This window comes from Myotis myotis, unplaced genomic scaffold (genome assembly GCF_014108235.1).
Source record: "Myotis myotis isolate mMyoMyo1 unplaced genomic scaffold, mMyoMyo1.p scaffold_m19_p_1, whole genome shotgun sequence".
Lineage (NCBI taxonomy): Eukaryota > Metazoa > Chordata > Mammalia > Chiroptera > Vespertilionidae > Myotis > Myotis myotis.
The window spans coordinates 192,864,878-192,892,077 of NW_023416313.1; the positions used below are offsets into that span (position 1 = coordinate 192,864,878).

At 40.6% G+C, this 27,200-nt stretch overlaps 1 protein-coding gene across 5 annotated transcripts in view; it reads left to right on the forward strand.

Moving 5' to 3' along the window:
- Window positions 1-27,200, forward strand: part of MNAT1 (MNAT1 component of CDK activating kinase) — a 213,467-nt gene that overhangs the window by 85,459 nt on the left and 100,808 nt on the right. For all 5 annotated transcript variants that reach the window (XM_036309137.1, XM_036309146.1, XM_036309156.1 and 2 more), the window contains exons 4-6: window positions 7,608-7,711; window positions 17,149-17,289; window positions 23,685-23,810. In XM_036309137.1, the coding sequence (XP_036165030.1) occupies window positions 7,608-7,711; window positions 17,149-17,289; window positions 23,685-23,810 (371 nt within the window). The remainder of the gene's footprint in view (window positions 1-7,607; window positions 7,712-17,148; window positions 17,290-23,684; window positions 23,811-27,200) is intronic.

The following is a 27,200-nucleotide window of genomic DNA, read 5'->3' on the forward strand; positions in this document are numbered from 1 at the left end:
TAGAGCAGTTTTAGATTCACAGCAAAATTAAGCAGAAAATACCCCCTGCTCTACATATGCAGATACTCTTTCGCTGTAAACATCTTGCACCAGAGTGGTAAATTTATTATAATTGATGAACCTACAATGATATATAATTATCGTCCAAAGTCCATAGTTCACATTAGGGTTTACTCTTGGTGTACATTTTAAGGGTTGGGCAAATGTATGATATTTTATGTATAAGATAATTTATATTCACCAGTATAGTATCATACACTAATAGTTTCACTGCCTTAAAAATTCTCTGTGTTTTCTGCCTTTTGTCCCTCCTTTCCACCTTCCACCCAATGCCTGGCAAAAACTGGTCTTTTGTGTCCATAGTTTTGTTTTCTTCAGAGTGTCATATAGTTGGAATCATACAGTATGTAGCTCTCTTAAGTTAGCGTCTTTTGCTTAGTAATATATATTTAAGGTTTCCCCATGTCTTTTCATGGTTTGATATTCATTTTTTTTTTTTCGTGCTTGAATAATATCCCCTTTTCTGTATGTACTACAACATTTATTCATTCGCCTACTGAAGGACGTCTTGGTTGCTTCCATGTTTTGGTAATTAAAGATGCTGTGAATATTTGTGTGCAGGTTTTTGTGTAAACATAGTTTTTAATACCATTGGATAAATACCAAAGCGTACAATTGCAGGATTGTACTGTCTTTGCAAAGTGGCTGTGCTATTTTATATTCTCACTGCAATGAATCAGGATTCTTGTTGCTTAGCATCCTTGCCAGCAGTTATTGTTATCAGTATTTTGGATTTTGGCCATCCTAATGGGTGTGTATTGGAAGTTTTTAATTTAAGTACTGGGAGTATTAAAGATATATCAGACCTAGAATCTGCCCACAAGTAACACTGTAGATCAAATAGATGTGTACATTGAAAGTAATTATAAGTGCAATCAGAATGATTTTAGATAATGTATTTTGGGAATTTGGGGATGGAGAGATTGTACCTGCAAAGTGAATTATAAGGAAGACCTGGGGATTATATTGGGTATAGAAAAATGGGTCAGATATATCCACAATTGTTCTGGGTTTGATTGGTACTAAGAAGGGCCCTTTGATCATGGGTATGGATGTAGGAAAGTGTTGGGCAGAGGAATAGTTGAAGTAGACTGGAAGTGGTTTTTAGGCATTGAGAGGAGCAATACAACTAGTATTGTAGATAAGGTTCCGGCTTTGGAATCAGCATACGTTAAAATCCTGGTTCCAACATTTATTAGCTGTATATCTTGATCGTAGTTAATACCTTTATAGCTTATTTGTAAAGTGTACCTATCTTATAAGGTTATTAGGAGGATTAACGTGATGTAATTAGGTCAAATGCTGGATATAGTGCCAGTCACATGTATTTCATATATGTTTGATTGATACACAAAAAACACATACACGTATACTATAGAGTGTATTCCTCAAGCAAAATTTTGAGAAGGAAGTCACTTAAGTGTACAAATGAAGGAAAGCCACACTGGTTGGAATTCCTGGGTCTCTCTTTCTTTGCTTCTCTTCTCTCCCCCCACCCCCCCTTTGCTTCTTGAAGAGGCTCCGAGGAATCTGTAGAACTCACAAAGCACAGAGGGAAAAGGAATTTGAGAGATTAAGATTAGATTTTTTCAAGGCAGTATGGATTCAGAAGCAGTGAGTGAACTTAGTGACTCATGACTGAATAACATAATCAGAACTTTATTTTAGAAGGGTTAATTGGTAGCTGATTCCATTAAAAGGAAGGACAGTTTCTTTAATAAACATTTTTTTAAATAACTAGCACAGTGCTAAATATTATTTAATGAATGACACAAGATACTTTTTGATTTGCTATTATCACTTGACTAGAGGCCCAGTGCACGAAATTTGTGCATGTGGGGACGTGGTCCCTCATACCAGCCTGCGCCCTCTCACAATTCGGGACCCCTTGGGTAGGGTTCCTAGGCCTGGCCAGTGATCAGGGCCTCTTGGGGCTTTCCTTCCCCTGGCTGCCAGCAGCTTAAGGTCATTAATTAAAATGACCTTGCCTGTCCCTGCCGCTGCCACTGCTCTCCATCTGTGCGGTGCTGCCCCCTTCTCCCCTGCCACTGGTTGCCTCCCTCTGCGGGCAACAGACGTGGGGTGCAATCACTTGGTTGGCCTTGGCCTCCCTCAGCGGGGTGATTGCTGGCCGACCCCACACACCCACCACAGCATTGCTGGCCGGTGGTCTGAGCCTCACTCTTGGGGTGATTGTGGAGTGCCCCCCCTCCCCTCATCGATCACCCCACGGCCAGTGGTCTGGGCCTCCCTCTTTGGGGTGATTGGTCACAGAGTGCCCCCATCGATTGCCCTGCAGAGGGTGGCCTGGGTCTACCTCTGCGGGGCAATCGTGGGGTGATGGCAGGGCCCCCTGACCAATCGTATTGCACCTGCCTTGACTGGCCTGGTGCCAGTGTGTGTCATAGCATGGTCGTCCAGAAGGTCATCCGGACAGTTGTTCTGCTATTCAGTTGTTCAGTCGATTTGCATATTACACTTTTATCATTATAGATTATATAGTGCCTTATATTAGTACTCTGATTTCATTTGTGTATAAGTGACTTCCTTATTAAAAGTGTTTGTCTTTGAAAACAGGAAGTATGCTCACAATGTTTGGAATCTAATAGATAATAATTAAATTATTTTCTCCTTTCCTTCTTTCTCTTATATCTGGATGATACAGAGATTGTATTAAATATGATCATTGACTGCAAGATGAAGTAAAAAGTAATGAATGCTATGTATGTGTGTGTAATCATGTATAGTAGAAAGTTTTTATATGAGCTGTAAATAATGTTTTCAACATTTATGAGACAAGGACGTTGTTTCTCATTAGGGGGATCAGGGAGAACTTCATGGAAAAGTATTTGGGTAGACCTTTAAATATTGAGTATATTTTCAGTTTGTAAGGAAGGGTGATCAGGTATTCTAGGCAGAATGGTGTGATCAAAGGAATTGGAGTAGGAAGTGTTGGGACATTTGGGAAATGCAGAGCTTTCTAGTTTCAAGAGAGGTCTTTATGAAGGGGAGATAAAAGAGTAGTTATAGCCAGATTGTTAGTTTAGGTTATAGCCAGTAGTTGTAGCCAGAAGTGTTCTGAATTCTAAATTTTTTTTCCCCTAGTAAAAGAAGGGATGGCAGAGGATGGTAGAGGTGGGAGGTGATATGAGTATGTCTCAGAAATATTAGTGTGGCAGAATTGTATATTATGGATGGGATTAGGATATAGGGTAAGGTGCAAAGATCCTGGAGAAAGGAAGTTAGAGATTATTATAAACTAGAGGCCAGTGCACAAAAATTTGTGCACTCGGGGGGGAAACGGGGGTCCCTCAGCCCACCCTGTGCCCTCTCACAGTCTGGGACCCCTCGGGAGATAACGACCTGCTGGCTTAGGCCTGCTCCTGGGTGGCAGAGGGCAGGCCCAATCCCTAGGTGCAGCCCCGGGTCGGGCTCAGAGCAGGGCTGATTGGGGAGTTGGGGCGCCGCCCCCTGTCATGCACAGAGCAGGGTGGATTGGGAGGTTGCGATGCCACCCTCAGTCACGCTCAGGGTAGGGCCAATTGGGGGGTTGGGGCACCGCCCCCTGTCACACTCAAGGCAGGGTCGATGGGGAGGTTGCAGCGCCACCCCCTGTCACGCACAGAGCAGGGCCAATCGGGGTTGGGGCGCTGCCCCCTGTCACACACAGAGCACGGCCCATCAGGGGGTTGGGGAGCTCCCCCCGTCACGCACAGAGCACGGTCAATCGGGGTTGGGGAGCTCCCCCCTGTCACGCACAGAGCAGGGCCGATCAGGGGGTTGGGGAGCCCCCCCTTGTCACACACAGAGCAGGGCCCATCAGGGGGTTGGGGAGCCTCCCCCCTGTCACGCACAGAGCAGGGCGGATAGGGGGAGTTGGTGCACCGCCCCCTGTCACACACAGAGCAGGGCAGATCAGGGGGTTGGGGCGCCGCCCTCTATCACCCACAGAGCAGGGCCGATCAGGGGGTTGGGGCGCCGCCACTGTCACACTCAGGGCAGGGCCAATGGGGAGGTTATGGCTCTACCCTGTCACACACAGAGCAGGGCCTGTGGGGTTGGGGGGTTGGGGCGCCGCACCCTGTCACACACAGAGCCGCAGAGCGATCAGGGGGTTGGGGCGCCTTCCCCTGTCAGGAACAGAGCAGGGCAGATAGGGAGGTTGTGGCCCTGCCCCCTGTCACACACACAGCCACAGGGTGATCAGGGGCTTTGGGCACTGCCCCCTGTCATGCTGATCCCGGTGCCGGGAGGCCTCTCAGCTCTGCTGATCCTGGTGCTGGGAGGCCTCTCAGCTCCGCTGATCCCGGTGCTGGGAGGCATATTACCCTTTTACTATATAGAATAGAGGCCTGGTGCATGGGTGGGGGTTGGCTGGTTTGCCCTGAAGGGTGTCCTGGAACAGGGTGGGGGTCCCCACTGGGGTGCCTGACCAGCCTGGATGAAGGGATGATGGCTGTTTGCAGCTGGTCACACACCCTTCAGGGTGGGGGTCCCCACTGGGGTGCCTGGCCAGTCTGGGTGAGGGGCTGAGGGCTGTTTTCAGGCTGGGACTGAAGCTCCCAACTGCTCCTTTTTTTCTTTTTCTTTTTTTTTTTTTTTTTATTCTGGGCCACCTTTAGCTCTGAGGCTCCAGCTCTTAGGCCCCCCGCTCCTGAAAGCAGGTATCTGGTTTGTTTCGGTTCTATAATCGAAACTCTGTATCAACTCCAGCTCTGAGAGCCCAGCCCGCTGAAAGCTGGTTTCTGGGGTTTTGTTTAGCTTCTATATGTTACAATGTTTCTTAAACTGCAAGCTCAGAGGCCGGCAAGGCATGCAGGGAACGTTGCAGTCCTCCGTCACTGAAGCAAGCAAGCCTCATATTCAGTTTAAGCTGCCTGGCTGCCGGCCGCCATCTTGGCTGGCAGTTAATTTGCATATCACCCTGATTAGCCAATGGGAAGGGTAGTGGTCGTACTCCAATTACCATGTTTCTCTTTTATTAGATAGGATTATTCAAGGAGAAATTAGATCCTGGTTTGGTCATTTGTCAGAGTACCTTGAGAATAGGGCAATTTTAAAGAGACTTTGATGGTAGAATCTGTATGATTTGGCAGCTGTTGCTTGTAGAATGCAAAGGAGAATGGATTAGTTTAATGAAGTGTTAAGTTTTGGCATTTTAGCTTGATAGCCCCATCATTAACAGATAAAGAATTTATAAGAAGGAACAAATTTGGAGGTAATTATGTGTTTGATTTTCTCAAATGTACTTTGAGTTAGTGTCAACAGTTCCTGGCATTTATTTGTTTGAAACTGGGAAGTGATGATATTGCCCAGGGAACATAGAGGGAGGAAAGAGTGCAAAAACCAGAATCATACAGATTAGAGACCAAGAGGAGCCAGAGATGAAAACATAAATGAGTACTTTGAGTAGTAGTAGGAAGATTAGAAGAATATATTAGCAACTTAAACAAGAGAATGAAGTGCCTGAGGGAAAAAAAGTGATCAAATTATTAAGTAGGCATAGATGTTGAGGATGGTGGAGGTTGTGATTTGATGGGTTAGCGGATGGCCTGTTAAGTACAGGGAGTATGTTGTGAGTGGTTGGGAAAGGTCAACGGATCACAGTTGCTTTTGTGAAGGCCAATGCTAGTTTGGAGCCACCTTTTCTGTTTTGTGTTGGGGTCAAAATATGATTTATGGAGAATGCCCTACATTGCATCCTAGCTAGATTCCCTGGTTTACCATAATTATTACTTTTCTACTTTGTGGTAAAAAAGGTGGAAAGGTAGCCAGAGGGCTATTGTTTCTCATTTTCTCTCATTTCTCCCAGAGTTATTAAATCCTATGTAATAAAAGGGTAATATGCAAATTAACCATCATTCCGTCACAAAAATGGTGGCTCCCATAGCCACAAGATGGTGGTGCCCAGTCCTCTCAGCCCTGCCGAAGTCCCCCAGTCCCGGGGCGGGGCGGGGCCGGCTGCTGAGAGCGGGCACCATGAGTGGCTTGGCGGAATGCTTGCTTTGTTGCTGCAACCGCGGAGGGCCTCTGGGCAGCAGGCACGGAGCAGCCGGCGGGGGGGCGGGGGGAAACACTTGTGTTCTGCGCCCAGCCACGGAATGCCTTTGGCCAGGCCGGGCGCAGAATGCTTGCGTCATTGCAGGATAGGCTGAGGGGACCCCCGCCCCCCATGCACGAATTTCGTGCACTGGGCCTCTAGTTGTATATAATAGAATTGGGAATTGCTTTTATTTTTCTACATACCTAAATGAGCCTGAATTTTCAATATTGATTATGATAAATTGATGTTCTGAATAAGTTGGCCTTTGAGGAAATAAAAAAATGGATGAGATTGGTCTTTTGAGTATATTTGATGGTCTTAATAAAATTGGTAGCCTTGTGTTGGGCCTCCAATATTACTTTTTAAATCTGATAGGACTCTATAATCCAAAAATCTAGAAACTATATGAGATGATTGTTAGTTAAAAGAAGGAGTGAGATGGGGAAGGAATTTATAGGAACACAAAATATACTTAGGACAGATCAAACCTTTTTATAGGATAAACAGCAGGAAGCAGTGGTAAGTAATTAGAGAAGGTGTAGAAGGACTAATAATGGATGGAAAAAGATTACAGAGGAAGCCAAGGGAGATCTGAATTGAATTATGGAACAGGAGAGTCTTAATGATTTGGATCCTTCTTGACAGGCTGGTGCAAAAACACTAAGTGGTGAATATTGGGTGGTACTTTATTTATAATGTGAATTTATATATGCCAAAGAGGTGTTTTTCTTGTTCAGAGTATTATAGAAACCTTTTGATTTATATATGTAAACTTAGAAGGGAGTAAAGGCATTTATAATTCAAATTATTTTGAGTTGGAATTTTAAACAGGCAGGTCTAATTCACAGAAAATTTATCAACTATGGTAACATGTCTCAACAGCTTCTCTTACCAAATTATTTCAGTCTTAAGTTTTGGTGCCAGTTTATCCTTTACCTTTTCCATTAAGTTTCAACTCCTGTTTATTTCATGTTTTTCCAGATCGAGACTAGATGGAAAATAATTCAAGCTTGTGACTTGCCATGTTGGAGACCACTAGAATGTCAATAAAACCTGTTTTTAAAAAATATAAATTATATATAAGTATATAACTTTTAAAATCCTTTTGGATAATTTTTTTTGTTTTGTTTCCAGAGCACAGCTTCTTTTGACTATTGACTCTGACCAGTATAGTAGATTCCAGAATTAGTTTTTTTATTTAAAAATTTTAAGCATTCTTTTATATGCTTTTAAAGTTAGAGTGGAGACTATAAAAATCAAATTTAATATGATTATGGCACATACGTATTTTGTGATAGTCTGACACTTCCCTTATATTTGGCTCAGAAAACATAATTGCTGAACTAGAGCTAGTCTCTAAAATAGGTAGTAGGTAAAAGGATATAAATAGAGCTATAAGGAATGATAACCTGATTGAATTAAGTTACTGTGATGAAAATTTTGTTTTTACATATGCAAGATTTATACTAAAACTATATTTCATGTTGTTTCCTTTCTGTTGTAGTTTTCAACTTAACCAACAATGTGGATTTGGACAACACCAAAAAGAAAATGGAGATATACCAAAAGGAAAACAAAGATGTCATTCAGAAAAATAAATTAAAGCTGGTTAGTTGCTAAGTATTTTCTTGTTCTTTTATTTTAGAAATGAATGCTTCTACATGATCTTTAAAAAAGCTATCATTCTCTAAAAGTAATATTTGCAAAGAATTTAGCTGAAATTTAGACCTGAAGTACTAATAAATGTATATCTATATCTATAATAATAAAAGTGTAATATGCTAATTAGACCAGACGTTCTTCTGGACCTCCTTCCAGACTACCTTCTGGAGGAAGCCAGGGCTGTGAAGGCTGAGGCAAGCTGTGGTGGCTGCAAGGGCTGAGCCCCTTGTATGAATTTTATGCATTGGGCCTCTAGTAAGCATATACCAGTAAGTAGGAGACACACATTACTGTAGCAAAAACAGTTTTGGTGGGATTATTAAAATATATTCTTTAACGTTAAAAGAATTGCATGCATGCATAGATTTAATTGTCTAGCATATACAGTTTAGTACAACTTGGCTTTCTAGTTTTGGTGGAAAGTAGAGTTAATTATTTTTGAGGTACTTAAGTAGGAATTTGTAATCATCGGTAAAACTGGTACAAGTATATTCAGATCACATAGTTTGTATTTTTATCTTGAGTTTAGAGGACTTCCTCCGTATAGTCTAAGAGTGTTTCATTTAGGCACTTCTTTTCCTGCAGTGAAGCTCTCAAGGAATTCACCCTACATTCTCATTCCATTCATAGCCAGCTTGGCCTCTTTAAAAAGGTGAGAGTATCATTGTGCCATAAAGTTCACTCACTGTCTTTGCCCAGTAGTCTCTTCTAGGTGCATCAGAAGATACATACAAAATATGTATGCCTAGGTAACTTGTTGTATTAGCCCTATTTAACTCAATAGTGGAAGGCTGTTCTTTCAAGTGAGTGCATTTTTTATTCATAGTTTTAAACTAGGAAATAATACTGAGAGTTGCAATGAAAGAATAATCTAATTTTTGGCTGGTTATATTATTTTAAAGTAGGAATTTCTAATATCTGGAAACTTTATAATGATAAGTTATTGAATAAAACAAATGCTTTATGTCCTTCATGTTACAGTGAGATTATTTGGACTGCTTCTGTTCTTGATATTAATTTTTAACATCTGGATATGTTATAACTGGTCAGTAATTCATTATAATTTATTAATTGATAATTATAATTTATTAATTCTGATACTTACCTGGGTATTTGGTATTGGGATAAACATACATAGGACCATGCTTTTAAAGATGGTGCTAGTTAACATATATAAGTAATTATGATATCATTGGCTAGAACCCTCAAGTAGTCCCTGGGGCATGGACTAACTTACACGGTTAATGTCTTTTTACTAAACCGAGGTAGCAACTTGCATTTCATGTTTCTGTGAATGCTGAAGTCTCACTGTTCCAGAAGCAACAGAGTTGTATCAAAGAAGAAAAGAAAAAAAGCAATCTCTTGCATGATTAGGCTCATAAAAGGACCCATTTCTGTCATAGAGAAACTATTACTGAGTTGTCTGCTAAGGAGATCTTATTTGTTTCATGGAGCTGTTACCTAACATCAATCAATGTGAGCATGAGAAACTGAATAAAGGTGTTTTAATCTTGAAATAGAGTCTTAGTGAAGATTAACTTAATTTTTACTTTCACTTTTCTGGATTCTCATGAGCAGGAGAGATTGCAGAATGTCTATCAATTTAGTACAAGAGTATTTAGTTCAATAAACATTTGTTCAATATCTCCTAAGGATATATTGTACAAAGATGAATAAGAACCCTGTTTTCTAGGGATCAGGTAATTTCAATATAATGTCATAAGCACATGGATACCTTACCCATTCTGGGAAAATTGGGAAAGGTATTCCAGGCACGGTCATGTTTGTGAAGACCTGAAGGACAAGTAGAATTTAGCAAGATGAAGAAAATGGGACAAGGGTGAGGGTAGGGAGGCTGCCACAAGAAAGTTCCAGGCAGAAGGAAATCATGAGCAAAGGCAAAGAAAGCATGGATAATCACGAAGAGTTCTAGGAGTTGTCCATAGTTCTGTATTGCTGAGAGAGAGAGAGAGAGAGAGAGAGAGAGAGAGAGAGAGAGAGAGAGAGAGAGAGAGAGAGAAGGAAATGAAGTTGGAGGTGAACCTATTTTTCAAATGAAAGCTTGCTCAGCATACTGTGGTTGAAATGATAATGCAGGAGGGATAGGCTGGATTCTCATCTGCTGGGTCTCTGCTGTAGTCTATCTTATGGCATTTTATTAGGGAATTCCCAGGATTCCTTAGATTACTATTATAAGAACCTATTGATGATTGTCATTGAAGGGTTTTTAGCAAGGTGATAATAAGGTATTGTCCTTGTTAGAATCGGTTTAGTAGTTTTGTGGAGGTTGAATTTGAGAGAATTAAGCCTGGAGTTCAGGAAGTTATTGAAGTCATTAGGTGAGTTCAGAGGTCACTTAAACAGCAATTGTGAAGTGAGGATGAATTAAAGAAATGTTTTGAGTTTAAAATAGCAAATTCTACTGATGGATTGAAGTGGGCGGTGAATGCAAGGAAAATTGATTGGGTAAGGCAGCACTAATAGGAGGAACATAGAGACTTTTAGTCTTTTAACTTGCTTCCCTTCTCTTAGTCTAATACCTTCTTCATTGTCTGCCTCCTCTGCCCCCATGTTTGATTTTTACTGATGGTTATTTTCCCAGTTATTCAATCAGCTAGCTAGCCAACCAATATTTATTGAGGCCTACTGTGCACTAAATAACTCATATATTCTATTGCAGTGAGAAAATAGAGTCCACCAGTTCCTCATTACCAAAGCAGATAAACTCGTTATTGGTCTGAATATCATTTGGCCTCTAGTCAGTGTTTGTTGCAAACTTCTTCCTTGGTGTTGAAACTTTTCCTCAATTTTTCTGGGGCTTCTAGTCTTCTTTCTAAACTCTCCTCCTTATCCTACTGTTCTCACCTTTCTCTTTCATCCTCTTCATAGACTTCTCTTTTCTTCCTGTCTCTTAAACACAGGTTCCTCTTAGCGCTTCTCTTTATGCTTACTTTTTACATTGATTACTCTGATATGTTTCTGCAGTTCATTAGTTTTCTCCTGAGCTCCTAGGATTATATTATGTAATATGCTCATATATCTATAAATGGTTAATAGACATTTCTTTTTGGATGTAATCTGGGCAGTTGTAATTCAGCATTCCAGAACTGAACATTTTAATCTTCACAGTCACTTATTTCTCCTATTATGTCCTTTATCCAGTTGTTCAAGGCATATCTGCTCAGACTTCATGTACTGTTGGTCTCTCCTTATCATTTTTCTTTTTTTTAAAAAAATATCTTTTTATTGAGTTCAAAGAGGAAGGAAAAGGGAGAAAGAGAGAGAAACATTAATGAGGAGAGAGAATCACTGATCGACTGCCTCCTATACACCCCACACTGTGGATGGAGCCTGCAACCCAGGCATATGCCCTGACCGGGAACTGAAGCTGGGACCTCTTGGTTCATAGTTCAGTGCTCAACTACTGAGCCACACCGGCCAGGCTCTCCTTATCATTTTTCAAACCTGGTTCCCCTTCTGATTCTATTATTATTTAGGGCCCTCATAATTTCTTATCTGGGTTATTGAAATGTTTTTCTAATCAGTCTTCCTGTCTTTAGTTTTGAACCCCATTGATCGGTATCTACTTCCAGTCATCTTTCTAAATTCGTTCAAATTTCCTTAATTCTTGCCACTTGCCTTAGTGTGGCACAAATTCCCTTAGTATGGTATGATAGACCTTTCATGTTCTGCTTGGCTGTCTAGCTTTATTTAGAACTTTTCCCCATCCCCACAATTCATAACAGGCAAACATTTCATCTTTATTCATGTCTTTGCAGCTTTGTTTTTCTGTCTAAATGGCCATTCCACTCTCTAATGGGGGTAAATACCTACTGTTTGAAGTCTTATCTTACATATAATAGTTTTTTAGGACTGCTGTAACAAATTACCACAAACTGGGTGGCTTATAGCAACAGGAATTTATTCCCTCACAATTTAGGCGGCTAAAAGTCTGGAATGAAGGTGTCATCAGGGCCATGTTATCTCTGAAACCTTAGGGAAGTATCCTTCTTTGCCTCTTCTAGCTCCTGGTGGTTGCCAGCAACCTTTGGCACCACTCTGATCTCTTCCCATGACCTTCTCTCCTGCATGTGTGTGTCCAGATTTCCAGTTGACCTTAACTTGTTTACATCTGCAGTGACCCTGTGTTGATATAAGATCACATTTGCAGGTACCAGGGGTAAGGCTTCAATGTAAGGGAACCCTTGTGCACTGTTGGTGAGAATGCACATTGGTGCAACCACTATGGAAAATAGTGAGACGTTTCCTCAAAAAGCTAAAAATGGAACTACCTTATGATCCAGCAATTCCACTTCTGGGAATATATTTGAAGAAACCTGAAACACTAATTTGAAAGAATATATGCACCCCTGTGTTCATTATATCATTAATTACAATAGCCAAGATATGGAAGCAACCCAATTGCCCAGCAGTAGATGAGTGAATAAAAGAACTGTGTACATATACACAATGGAATACTATTTTGCCATAAAAAGGAATGAAAACTTTTTTTGCGACAGCATAGATGGACCTAGAGGGTGTTATACTCAGTGAAATGAGTCAGAGAAAGACAAATACCATATGGTTTCACCTTTATGTGAAATCTAAAGAACAAAATAAACAAACAAGAAATCATGATTTCAGTAGTAGGAATTGTCAGAGGGAGTTTTCAGCTTTTTTTCCTGGGAAAAAATTACGATGTTGAACCTCAAAGTGATTGAAATTTGGTGCAGGGGAGCCCTTAAATATCGATGCTTCTCTTCTTAATTTTCCTAGGCCTCTCTAAACTCTCTGATTTATATAGTGGGGTGAGCTGGGATGCTTTTTTGGAATTCCCATTGAACCACTGGACTCATTCTTGTTGTAATTACTCTCCGCACCATTTCTAATCTACTCCTGAGGTGCTTTCACACAGTATATTTCTGTGACATTTTTGATCTGCCCAAAGCCTGCAGCACTCTAAAAGGCCATTTAAAAAGCAAGGGAGGAAGATACACAAATGGCTCAGGAGAGAGGCCACATGCCTTTCAGAAGTCCCAGAAGTATAAAATTTCAGCTAGTCTTTTGAAATGCTTGTCCTGGCAGGACCCGGTGACTAGAGTGAGGTATTTGAAGAAGATGGCTTGATTTCCACTGTGAGACACTATGAAAAAAAAAAAAAGTTATTTAAAATTGGGGTGGGGGGGAGACTTCAATGTGTATTTTTGTTGGGACACATTAAACCTGGGACACATTAAACCCACAACGTTCTATGAAATCTTTTCTAACTCTACTTGTCCTCCAAAGAGAATTTACCACTCTATCAATTCTGTTCCCTCTGTAGCCTGGGTATATTTCTCTAACAGTTGTCATACTTAATTACTTATATGTCACTGCTTTATTATGAAGCTCATCTTTTTCTGCTTATGGGCCTCCAAATCAAGTAGTTCACTTTTCCAGCCCTTATACCTCAGTCCCTAACCCTAACTTTTTATATTTATTCATATTAGTCCCCTAGATCAAGTTTGAGTTCTCTTCTCCACTGGGGGTCTGAGTTAGAGTAGCAACCTCAGTACTAAAGGAGGGAACCTTTGAAAAATTATAGGGAGAGGTGCTAATAGTGATCAATTTAATGTAAGGGGCATGGTGGGATGGGGAGAGAGATTAAATAAAGATAACTTTGAGATTTCAGCTTGAGTTGACTGAAATATAGGTATACATTTATTAGAAACTAGAGGCCTGGTGCACAAAATTGGTGCACGGGTAGGGTCCCTAGGCCTGGCTGGCGATCAGGGCCAATCGGGGCTTTCTGGCTGCCTGCCACGCCCTTCCTTCCCCAGCTGCCTGCTGCCCTCCAGGGCCTTCCTTCGTTCCGTGTCGCCCCCAGGTGGTCAGTGCACATCATAGTGAGTGATCAAATTCCCGGTTAGTCAAAGAACTCCCGAGGGGACACTTTGCATATTAGCCTTTTATATATATAGATAAGGAATATAGGGGGATGATCAGCTTTGAGAAACCAGATGCTAAACTTAATTTTAGATGTACTGAGTTTGAATCTTTTTGCGTGAAAATTTTGTGGGTTTTTTGGGGGGAAGTTTATCTAATGTATGAAATAAAAACATCTAATAGTGTTTTAAATATTATCAATATATTAAAAAGCCTAAGCAACCGTCTAACCATCCGACTGGTAGCATGATGCGCAATGACTACCAGTGGACAGACCTCAATGAAGGAGCTGCCGAGCTGCAGTAACTTGCCAGCTGCGGTTCTTAGATAACGCACTCGGAACCAGAGAGGAGGGAGCCCGATTCCAGGGTGCGTCACCCAAGAACCACCCTCTTGCAATCTGGGACCCCTCAGGGGATGTTGGAGAGCCGGTTTCAGCCCGATCCCCACAGGCCAGGCCAACGGGCATGCACCGGGCCTCTAGTTTTACATAAAAGTATACTTTTATCTGAAGTCTCTGTTAATTTCAATATTATGTTGGTGGTCCCCAAACCTATTATGCTCTCTCCCCCACATTCTATATAGTGTGGCTCAATGGTTGAGCATCAGCCTATGAACCAGGAGGTGAAAGTTTGATTCCCAGTTAGGGCACATGCCTGGGTTGTGGGCTCAATCTCCAATGGGGGGCTTTCAGGAGGCAGTGATCAATGATTCTCTCTCAAGATTGATGTTTCTATTTCTCCCTCTCCCTTCCTCTCTGAAATCAATAAAAATATATTTAAAAAACACACACAACAAAACAAAATAAAAAACACTACAACGTTTTAAAGAGCAAGAGTCAAGTTTTTAAAATAAAGCCATTCAGATTTGTACTGTATTTTTTATTCATAAGACTTAAAGAGCAAAGACTTGATGTAGTACTGCATTTAAGTATGAGTTAGGGTTGGAATAGATTTCAGAGCCTGCAAGTAATTAATATTTCTGAAGAACATTGAAATTATTGCTATTAAATAAGCTAATCTTTTAGAGTGTATCAGTCAATAGTTCTGTATAGAGAGTGTCTGTTTGTTGTTGTATTTCTTATTTTGTTTTGTTTTCCTTGTTAAAGCCCGTAAAATGAATGCTTGAAACTGTCTTTAATCATTATAAATAAACTAGGGGCCCAGTGCATGAATTCATGCACCTTCAAAGGAACTGTGTGGGCTGTGAGGCTGCAGTGGGCACAGGGGCGGGTCTCTGCCCATCCTCCGTGCCCCCGCCCAGTCCCTTCTGCCGTGGCCCCTGGTTCCCTGTCTGCCAGCAGCCCTGTTCCCACCATTGCCACTCCCATGTGCTGACGCCACCGGCCCTAATCGCACCCGCTGACGGCGTGGAGCAATTGGGGCCAGCGCCAGCAGCAGGTGGGAGCAGGGCCGGTGCTGTCAATGGGTGTGAGCAGCAGCTGCTGCCCCGATTGCCCCTCAGGAGCAGGGGGAGGTGGAGATGCCCTCAGGGGTGATCGGGGCGGCAGCCGCTGCTCACACCCACTGATGGCGCCAAGCGATCAGGACTGGTGCTGGGTGCCGGCAGCGGGTGTAAGCTGTGGCTTCAGCGCCAGCTGCAGGTGTGAGCGGGGCCGGTGCCAGCAGCAGGTGCAAGCACTGGGCGGGACCACAGTGTGCAGGAGCAAAGAATTTTTAGTAACCACCAGAGGCTTGCCTTGAAGACACTGACTGGTGCCCCGACTTGGTCTGGCTCCCCGCTCAGCTGCTCCACCATCCTGCTGTGGCCGACACCCGCCATCTTCGGTGCTCTGTCGCCTGTTGCCGACGTCCATCATGTTTTGTGCACGCCCCCTGGTGGTCAGCGCACGTCATAGCGACCGGTTGTTCGGTTGTTCAACCATTTGGTCTATTGGCATATTAGCCTTTTATTATATAAGACTAGAGGCCTGGTGCACAAAAATTTGTGCACTTGTGGGGGAGGGGAGTCCCTCAGCCCGGCCTGTGCCCTCTCGCAGTCTGGGACCCCTCAGGAGATAACGACCTGCTGGCTTAGGCCTGCTCCCGGGTGGCAGAGGGCAAGCCCAATCCCTAGGTGCAGCCCCTGGTCAGGCTCAGAGCAGGGCCATTTGGGGGGTTGGGGCATCGCCCTCTGTCACACTCAAGGCAGGGTCGATGGGGAGGTTGCGGCGCCACCCCCTGTCACGCACAGAGCAGGGCCCATCAGGGGGGTTGGGGCGCCACACCCTGTCACACACACAGCAGGGCCGATCAGGGGGTTGGGGCGCCGCGCCCTGTCACACACAGAGCCGCAGGGCGATCAGGGGGTTGGGGAGCTCCCCCCTATCAGGCACAGAGCAGGGCTGATCAGGGGGTTGGGGCGCCTTCCCCTGTCACGAACAGAGCAGGGTGGATAGGGAGGTTGTGGCCCCGCCCCCTGTCACACACAGAGCCGCAGGGCAATCGGGGTTTGGGCGCTGCCCCCTGTTACACTGATCCCGGTGCCGGGAGGCCTCTCAGCTCTGCTGATCCCGGTGCTGGGAGGCATATTACCCTTTTACTATATAGGGTAGAGGCCTGGTGCACGGGTGGGTGCCAGCTGGTTTGCCCTGAAGGGTGTCCTGGATCAGGGTGGGGGTCCCCACTGGGGTGCCTGGCCAGCCTGGGTCAGGGGATGATGGCTGTTTGCAGCTGGTCACACACCCTTCAGGGTGGGGGTCCCCACTGGGGTGCCTGGCCAGTCTGGGTGAGGGGCTGAGGGCTGTTTTCAGGCTGGGGGTGACTGAAGCTCCCAACCGCTCCTTTTTTTCTTTCTTTTTTTTAAAATTCTGGGCCAGCTTTAGCTTTGAGGCTTGGCTCAAGCTCTTAGGCCTCCGCTGCTGAAAGTAGGTTTCTGGCCTTTGCTTACAATGTTGCGATCCTGCTGGCTGAAGCCCTGCGGACTAAAGCAGGTTTCTGCGGTTTTGTTTAGCTTCTATATTTGTTACATAGTTGCTTAGAGTTGCAGCTCAGAGGCCTGCAGCGGCAGGCAGGGAACGTTGCTCCATCACTGAAGCAAGCAAGCCTCATGTTAGTTTCAAGCTGCCTGGCTGCCGGCCGCCATCTTGGCCCGCAGTTAATTTGCATATTGCCCTGATTAGCCAATGGGAAGGGTAGCGGTCGTACTCCAATTACCATGTTTCTCTTTTATTAGATAGGATTAACCCATTATTAAGCACAGTTCCTGCAATTCTGCAACTTGCTTCGATGTACTTTGTTTAGGTGTTTGTTTAGTGCTATATGTCATTCTCTTTAATAGTAATACATCCATATGAAATAAAATGAATTTTAGTTCCTTCAAAGTGTAATTGCTGCACTATTAAACAATAAGTGGCTACTTTGTTTTATGCTTCCAAAAAAGGAAAAAATCAGAATGTGGTATAGGATCAATGTTGGTTACTAAGTTTATTCTATACCATATAAATGTTTCTGTTTTAGACACGGGAACAGGAGGAATTGGAAGAAGCTTTAGAGGTAGAACGACAGGAAAATGAACAAAAAAGACTGTTTATACAAAAAGAAGAACAACTACAGCAAATTCTAAAAAGGAAGAATAAGCAGGCTCTTTTAGATGAACTGGTATGTATTAATGCTAATTACAATAAAAAATCAGTCTTCGGGGTTTGTGTTTCTTATTTATTATGCTGGATAATGACATTTTAATGGCATTTCTGCAGTTTGTGCTGGTGTATTAAACTTTGATTCCTTTATTAAAAAATTTTTTTTTACAATACCCATTTTATTTCAGAAGCGAGAGTAATATAAATGACAAAATCCAATGTTCGGTTAATAGATTGTTTACATGTTTCTAAGCTTACTGTCTTAAAACACATTGTTTTCCGAGCATTTTTTTTTCCTGATTAATACTGGTTTTCTAATAACTGGTTCATTTTAAATTGTTTTGGCTCTGGGCTGAAGTTTGCAGTGATTCTGGTTACTCTGTGAGAACTGTATTTCATATTTTTGTGTGGAAAAGAATGAGAAGAAATGGTGATGTTTTGCAAGTTATTGGCATTTTCCTGCAATTAGCCCCTCTAGTTGTTGACATCTATAATAATAAAAGCCTAATATGCTATTTAGACCTTCTGGACAAAGCCGGGGCTGCGAGGGCCGAGCCCCTGGCACGAATTTTGTGCATCGGGTCTCTAGTTGTTAGATAACAGCCAGAATTATAACTAAATTTTATGAACTGTTTCATAGATTTCATATATTATTTGATGCTTTTAACCCAGTAATATTGGTAAACTCACAACTAGAAAGTCGTCCTCTCCAGGGATGTCTTTTGTATTCTTCCCTTTCTCTTTTTGTCCACGTAATTTTCATGAGGTCCTCACTATAGCTGATATACTGCTTATTATTCTATGATTGGGTAAATGTGTATGTGTATATTTTCTCCTGTGCTTTTTTGCCTTAAAGCACTTAAGCCAGCTAACCAGGAATAAAAAGAAAAAGCAAGATTATTTAAATTAGAGATAGATGAGAAAGTAAAGGAAAAGTAAGGATAAGGACATTAATGAGGTTTAGACAGAAAATGCTTATCATAAACCCTCTGTATTTTGTCTCAGTGCAGTGTAAATTGGGTCTAAAAGTAAGGACAGCGGCATATTAATAGAATATGTGCCCTAGCCGGTTTGGCCCAGTGGATAGGGTACCAGCCTATGGACTGAAGGGTCCCGGGTTTGATTCCGGTCAAGGGCACATGCCCGGGTTTTGGGCTCGATCCCTGGTAGGGAGCATGCAGGAGGCAGCTGATCAATGATTCTCTCTCATCATTGATGTTTCTATCTCTCTCTCCCTCTCCCTTCCTCTCTGAAATCAATTTAAAAAAAAAATATATATATATATATGTAAAATACGGTGTTTTCCATAGCATCTTCCATTAATTTTTCTTGAAACTATCATGTGGCAGATGAGGCTTTATCATGTGAAATGACATGTGTTGTGTTTTATCATTTTTGGGGCCATATATTTTGTGAGAAATTAAAACCTTTAATAAATCAGTTAGTAAATGTTGATGTTGTAATTATTTATTGAAAGTTTCTTTCCTTCATCATTTTATACAAAGAGGAACATACTTGTCTTTGGTAATGCTGCTCCCCTATATAGTCAATTGAATTAATAAATGCAGAACTTAAACCTAGGATGAAAATACACTTTAACTTTTTTTTTATAATTTAAATTCTTTATTGTTTAAAGTATTACATAAGTCTCCTTTTCCCCCATTGACCTCTCCCTAGCCCCCAGCACATGCTCTCACCCCCTACTGTCTGTGTCCATTGGTCATGCTCATATGCATGCATACAAGTCCTTTGGTTGATCTCTTACCCCTTCACCCCCCACCTTCCCTCATAGGTTGGACAGTCTGTTTGATGCTTCTATGATTCTGATTCTATTTTTGTTCATCAATTTATGTTGTTCATTATATTCCACAAATGAGTGAGATCATGTGATATTTATCTTTCTCTGACTGGCTTATTTCACTTAGCATAATGCTCTCCAGGTTCATCCATGCTGTTGCAAATGGTAAGAATTCCTTCTCTTTTACAGCAACATAGTATTCCATTGTGTAGATGGACCACAGTTTTCTAATCCACTCATTTGCTGATGGGCACTTAGGCTGTGTCCAAATCTTAGCTATGGTGAATTGTGCTGCTATGAATGTAGGGATACACATATCCTCTCTGATTGGTGTTTCTGTTTCCTTGGGATGTAGCCCTAGAAGTGGAATTACTGGGTCAAATGGGAGTTCCATTTTTAATTTTTTGAGGAAAGGCCATACTGTCTTCCATAGTGGCTGCACCAGTCTGCATTCCCACCAGCTGTGCAAGAGGGTTCCTTTTGCTCTGCATCCTCTCCAGCACTTGTCGTTTGTTGATTTTTTAATGATAGCCATTCTGACAGGTGTGAGATGGTACCTCATTGTTGTTTTGATTTGCATCTCTCAGATGATTAGTGACTTTGAGGATGTTTTCATATGTCTCTTGGCTTTCTGTATGTCCTCTTTTGAAAAGTGTCTATTTAGATCCTTTGCCCATTCTTTGATTGGATTGTTTATCTTCTTTCTGTTAAGTTGTATGAGTTCCCTGTAAATTTTGGAGATTAAACCCTTATCGGAGATAACATTGGCAAATATGTCCTGCCATGCAGTGGGCTTTCTTGTTGTTTTGTTTATTTTTTATTTATTTATTTATTTTTAAATATATTTTTTATTGATTTTTTACAGAGAGGAAGGGACAGAGATAGAGAGTTAGAAACATCGATGAGAGAGAAACATCAATCAGCTGCCTCCTGCACATCTCCCACTGGGGATGTGCCCGCAACCCAGGTACATGCCCTTGACCGGAATCGAACCTGGGACTCCTCAGTCCGCAGGCCAACGCTCTATCCACTGAGCCAAACCGGTTTTGGCTCTTGTTGTTTTATTGATAGTTTTGCTGTGCAGAAAGAAGCTTTTTATTTTGATGTAGTCCCATTTGTTTATTTTCTCCTCAGAGTCCATTGCTGTAGGAGCTGTATCAGTAAAGATACTGCTGTGACATATGTCTGCTATTTTGCTGCTTATGGCTTCTTCTAGGATTTTTATGGTTTCCCGTCTTATGTTTAAGACCTTTATCCATTTTTAGTTTATTTTTGTGTGTGGTGTAAGTTGGTGGTCAAGTTTCACTTTTCTTGCATGTAATATAAAGAGTTTTTAGATTTTATTTTGAGGTTATCTAACTGTGCATAGTAATTATAACTTAAATAATTCTTTTAGTCTCAAAGTACTAAGTTTGCCTTCCTCATTGAGCTGCTATTGGCATGAAGCTTCCTTTTAATTCACTGGAGCAGGAAGCAAGATGTGAAACTGCAAGTGTTGTACATTGTGTATAATCTGGAGTTAATATTGGTTTTTGTGAGGCCCCCCCCCCCCACTTCCTGTTTTCTTCACCTGCAAGTCATTACTGCACATACTTTCTTCACTGTTTAGATCATATAACATGGTGGTTAAATAATCCTTAGCAATTTACTATATTCATTAGAACAATTAATTACATTACATTGGTTTAGAATACCAATGAAGTTTGAATTTCTGGGTTCCATTTTAAAATTTATTTTAAAAAATTCGTTGTTACTTTAAGTTTTGAATATTAATTTTTTTGGTTAAAGTAAGTTGACATATATTTAGTCCTTATTGACTAAAGAATTCATTAAATTTCTTTTTATCCTCCTAAATCCTTATTAAGTAAAACATTACATTATAATTCTTTTTCTATGTATGTTAATGAATTACATTTTATAAAACAAGATAGCATTGGCACTTGTATTGCCTCTATGTCTAGAGGCTTAAATTTTAGGGTTATTCTCTGGCTCTACTAGACAGTAAGTACTATTTATAAGAATTTCTCCTCCTTTTTTTGGGTTTGGTCCTTGTGCTGAAAGTTACTTTTTAACCTTTTGTAAAGCATTGGCATTATATTATACTGTAGATGACAGGATTTTAATGTTATGGTATTAATGTTTATGGCTTAATATTTACCATAATGTTGCCTAAAAAGTCCATTTATTTAATCCTAACTGTAAATTCAGGTGTGTGTGTGTGTGTGTGTGTGTGTGTGTGTTTTTAACACTTTGGAAAAAGATTTTAAAACAGCTCCTGATTTAGTTAATCTTTTTATATTCCTGTTTTTATATTCTCTTCACTTTATGTCTGCAATTTTGTATGGGCTAATATTGCTGTCAAATGCAGTAGCTGATTTTTATTAGAAATATTGTTTGCCAGATGGCTTGCTTAAAGTCAGTTAAAATAATCTTTTAAAAATGGTCATTATAAAGCTTTTAATGAGTATTACAGGCAGTCTTATTAAAATTTCTTTAAGTATTAAACAAGGTACCTTCAGGCAATTAATGTAGGTTAGGGAACCTTTCAAGGTAAAATGGAAAGCTAAGAAGAATGAAATAATTTGAAAGGCTGAATCTGCATTTTATGTATTCCCAAGAGGATGTGAATTCCTCATAGTTTATTTTACTATATAGATTTTGTTGTTTTTAGAGCTCCTGCTTAATTCTAGTTTAACATTCATAAAGATTTTCAACCTCTAAAGTTTTCAGTGCTAAAGTGGAATAAGGAAGATTTGAGGTAAATTGTATGCCAGAGTAGCAAAATTAGTTTTAGATTCCTAGAATGTTTATTTTTATTAAATTTCAGCTGTTTTACTAATGTATTTTAATAGTTAGGTCCCTTTATGTGATATTGAATCCAGGCCAAAGTATTGATTAGCAGGTTTTTGAAGTGAATACATTGTCTTGAATTTACACAAGAACTTTTAGTTTTTAAGAGTAAGTACCAGGAATGCAAGAGCATTTGAGTTCACTTAGAGTATAAATTGGGATGCAATGTTTTAACTTTTTAGTCAAGAAAATTAATTTTTCTTGTGTTAGTGTTTTTGCATATGAAAAGATAGTAATAGCTTTTAAGAGATATTTTGGGCCACAGCCTATTTAAAATGTCCTATAATTTTATTATAATATTCTTAGTGGAAATCTAGAATAGCTGCAGGAATTCATGGCAGTGCTGTTACTAATGCATTACTGATGTGTTGTAGTAGAATATGAAAGGTATTCAAGTATATTCTCATAGTATATTTCATTCATTCTCCATTATTGATAAAGCTAGGATAGTAAGGAGTTTGCTCCTTACTATGGTTCTATTTTATAAATAAAATGTGTTCTTCTGCTTACTTTTAAAAGATTTAATCTTTGTAATGTTGCTCTTGCAGAGAACTTCTATTACAAATTCTTGAGGTACAGATTTATTCTAGGACAATTCTGTTGAAGTAAATTGGCTTTTTAAAAAATTAGTTTTGTACTAGAACTTTAAGTCCTTTAATTATATTAATTAGCCACATTTGTGCCTAAAATATTAAGTTGTTAGACTTGGGAAGAAAATTAGATTCTGCTATATGTTTACTTTGTACTATGAAATGTTAACACGATATAGTTTTTTTCAATATTAAATTATGGGTAGTTACTATTTTAAAAATTTACAGGCCAATTGAAGAATATGTTTATTTTTGTAAATAACCTAGATATAGGAAATAGAAATGCATTGTTGTCCTTTATTTTTGTTCACAGTTATAGGAAGTACTCTGTGTGTGCATGTGTGTTTGTGTGTATGTGTGTGTGATCTTCCCTCCTGGCTTTCCTCTGCATGTTTCTGTGTTCTTATTTAATTGATAACTCAGGAAGGAGAAGTCTGGATATCATTTAGTTTAGACTTTAGCTCCATAGCACTTTAAACATGTAAGAGGACTTCATGTTAAACAGGATAAATAGCAGCTACATATAAGAATTAGTAATTTGCTTGTTATTATTATGTGTGTTTATAGATTTGTGTAAATAGTGATCCTGATTTAGTATCAACATAGATATTAAAAATGTTTACTATTATTTTGTCCATTAAAATTTAGACTTCTTTTCTAAAAATAAGTCAGTAAAAGAGAAAATAAATGTACTTTTGGTTGTACTTAACAATCGTTCCATTGTGCAAAACAGAACAAGGATCATTTCCAAACGGCCTCAGGTGAAATCTAATGGGAAACAATTTCAAACTAGTCTGAATTCACTGGCAAAAAGAATGTGTCTTAGGTAAACATCTGATCCAAGTTATAGTACTTTGTACTACTCTTTTTGTGATTAGTTTCTAATTTTTTTTATTTTAATAAATATGGTTGGCATTGCTAGATGAAATAAGACCCTGTTATATTTTCTTTAATGTGGATTTTATAAAAATAATTTTTTGCAGGTTTAGATTTATGAGTATAAAACAGCCTTTTCTTATTATGGAATGTTAAATTTTTTTTGTAAAGTGTTCTCCATAAAGTGAATATTTAGGTTGACATCAAATACTTATGAAAAGGCATAATTTAAAATAATAGACCTATTGCTCTTAAGTTTTTCTTTTTAACTATTATATTGCACATTAACTTTTCTTACAGGAAAGTTCTGATCTCCCTGTTGCTCTACTTTTGGCTCAGCATAAAGATAGATCTACTCAATTGGAAATGCAGCTTGAGAAACCCAAACCTATAAAACCAGTGACATTTTCTACAGGCATCAAAATGGTAAGCCATATTTTAATTGCTTGTTGGAAAGATATATTTCAAGGATTACACTTTATAATTTTATATTGACTTCCACAGGTAAATGGAAAGGTATATATGTTTAAGAACAGTGTATGATCTTGGCTAGTTTTCTGAAAATATGAATATGATCAGTGTATGAGGAAAGAGAAAAGTGTTTTGTCATACATAATAATGGTTTGTATGTGTTTTCTTATCCTACATAAAATTTTAAGCTTATAGTGTAGGAAAACATTCTTAAAAGAAAATGCAGACTTCTGGTTTCTGGTATGGCATATGTAAGAAGCTTGGAAGTTGTCACTACCTGCTCACAAATAAAGCTTGGAAATTGCCACTGCGTCCTCAGACTGAAAAACAACAACTTTTCTTAGAGCCATAAGTGAAGAGAGGTAACAAGGCTAATTACTGACCTTAAAATTGGAGAGACTGGCTGAGAATACAGAGAATCACAACTGACTAGAGCAGCCTTACAGGGAACCAGTGTTGGTGTAATGAAACCTGAATTGTAATTGACAAATTGTGGACAACTCTGACAGTTAAAAACTCCAGGGGGCACCAGACATTGGAGGGCCTCTGGCATCTCTACCAGGTTCTTTCAGTGAATATTGAGAAAAATCCCCTCGTCCTTCTGGCAGATGAAGTGGAAAAGGAACCATTTTGCAGTATGCCAGAGTATTCTGTTCTTAACAAGGCCTGCCCTCATGAGAAACTTGCACCAGAGCTTAACCTGCTGGAGTTTTATCAGAGCCTAACTGATGCAGGGGTAGGGAAATAACCCAACTCCAGCCTTCCATGTGGGAAAGGGAAAATAGACAGCTTCCAACCACTCTTGCCATTCTGACCCACATAAGGGGAGGAAGATGGATTGAGAAGTATGTGTGAAGTTCACAGTCCAGAAGCACAGGCCCTCTAAAAGACTAGGATCTAATCATTCTATCTAATAAAGAGGGAGCATGCTAATTAACTGCCATGCCCTCACAAAGATGGCAGCACCCACAGCCACAAGAAGGTGGCACCCAACCCCCTCAGCCCCGCCTCATCCAGCCGGAGTCCCCCAGTCCCCTCAGCCCCGCCTCATCCAGCTGGAGTCCCCCAGTCCCCTCAGCCCCGCCTCATCCAGCTGGAGTCCCCCAGTCCCCTCAGCCCCGTCTCATCCAGCCGGAGTCCCCCAGTCCCCGCAGCCCCGCCTCATCCAGCCTCAGTCCCCCAGTCCCCTCAGCCCTGCAGGGGAAGGCAGTTGGGGGCGATCGGGCCGCAGGGGAGGGCAGTTGGAAATGATCATGCTGGCAGGGGAGCAGTTAGGCATCAATCAGGCCAGCAGGGGAGCGGTTAGGGGGCTATCAGGCTGACAGGCAGAGTGGATAGGGGCAATCAGGCAGGCAGGCAGACAGGCAAGTGGTTAGGAGCCAGCAGTCCTGGATTGTGAGAGGGATGACTGACTGCCGTCGGATAACCCCGGAGGGGTCCCAGATTGGAGAGGGTGCAGGCTGGGCTGAGGGGGACCCCCCCTCCCGTGCACAAATTTCGTGGACCATGCCTCTAGTATGACTAAAATGCTCTGCCCTTCCCCACATCTTGATGCCTGGGTATCAAGAAAAAATTATGAGCCCTAACTTGTTTGGCTCAGTGGATAGAGCGTTGGCCTGTGGAATGAAGGATCCTGAGTTCAATTCGATTCCAGTCTAGGGCACAAGCCCGGGTTGTGAGCTCGATCCCGTGGGGGACATGCAGGAGGCAGCCAATCAATAATTCTGTCTCATCATTGATGTTTCTATCTGTCTCTCCTTATCCCTTCCTCTCTGAAATCAATAAAAATATATTAAGAAAAAAAAAGAAATAATTATGAGACATACTAAAAGACAGAAAACACAGTTGGAGGAGATAGAGCAAACATCTGAACCAGGCTCAGATATGGCAGGGAATTTGGAATTATCAGACTGGGAATTTAAAACAACTATGATCAATATGCTAAGGATACTACTAGAGGATAAAGTAGACAACATACAGGAGCAGATGGGCAATGCATGCAGAGAGATGGAAATTCTAATAAATAAAAGAAGTGCTAACAAAAAGAATACACTAACAAAAATCAAGAATGTCTTTGATGGGCTTATTACTAGAATGGACACATCTGAAGAAAAAATCCTTGAGCAAGAGAATATGCCAATACAATCCTTTTTATTTTACATACAGAGCTGGGGGGGGGGGGGAAGGGAGGGGGAGGGCGATATTGATGTGGGAGAGAAACATCGATTGGTTGCCTTCTGTATGTTTCCTACTGGAGATCAAACCCGCATGAAACCCAGTCATGCGCCCTGACCGAGAATCCAACATGTAACCCTTTGGTGCATGGGGCAATGCTCAATCAATTGAACCACTCCAGATGGGCGCAATAGATACCTTGAAAACTGAAAACCAAAGAAAAAAAGACTGGGAAAAAAAAAAAGAGAGAGCAGGATATTCAAGGACTTTGGGACAACTACAAAAGGTATAACGTGTGTAATGGGAATACCAGTAAAAAAAGAAAGGAGAAAGGAACAGAAGAAATATTTGAAATAATGACTGAGAACTTCTCCAAATTAACATCAGACACCAAACCAAAGACCCAGGAAGCTCAGAGAACATGAAGTAGGATAAATGCCTCCAAACCTCACACCTATGCACATCACTTTTAAGTTAGAGAAAATTGAAGGTAGAGAAAAAGTCCTAAAGAAGCCATGGTGCGAAAGAACTGGAGGTTGGGGAGAAAAGAAACAACTTACCTGTATAGGAGCAAATGTAAAAATTGTATCTGGCTTCTCCTCAGAAACAACACAAGCAAAAGGAGAGTGGAGTGAAATATTTAAGGTATTGAGAAAATAAAGCTACCAACCTAGAATAATGTACCCTGCAAAATGATCCTTTAAAAGTGAAAGGGAAGTAAAGATTATCAGACAAACAAAATTGAGGGAATTTTTTTGCCAGCAGGCCTTTCTTGCAAGAAGTGTTAAAAGAAGGTCTTAACACTTGTTGCAAGGAAAGTGATACAGGTCAGAAACAGATTTACATAAAGAAAGCATCAAAGAAGAAATAAGGTAAGGTAAAATAAAAACATATTTTTTGTTCTTAATTGATCTAACAGATAACAGTTTGTTTAAAATAACGCTGTATTTGATTGTGTGTGTGTGTATCTGCTTGTATACGCACATACATGCTTATAAGTGAAATGAATGACTGATAATACAAGAGACTGGAGGAAGCAATCAGAATTATTTGATTATGGATATGTGGGTACCTGAATAATATAAAATATTCAAGATCATTTTTAAACTTACAAATGTAGGAAGTATTAATACATCTTCAAATATAAAGAAAAACACTACTAATTAAGGA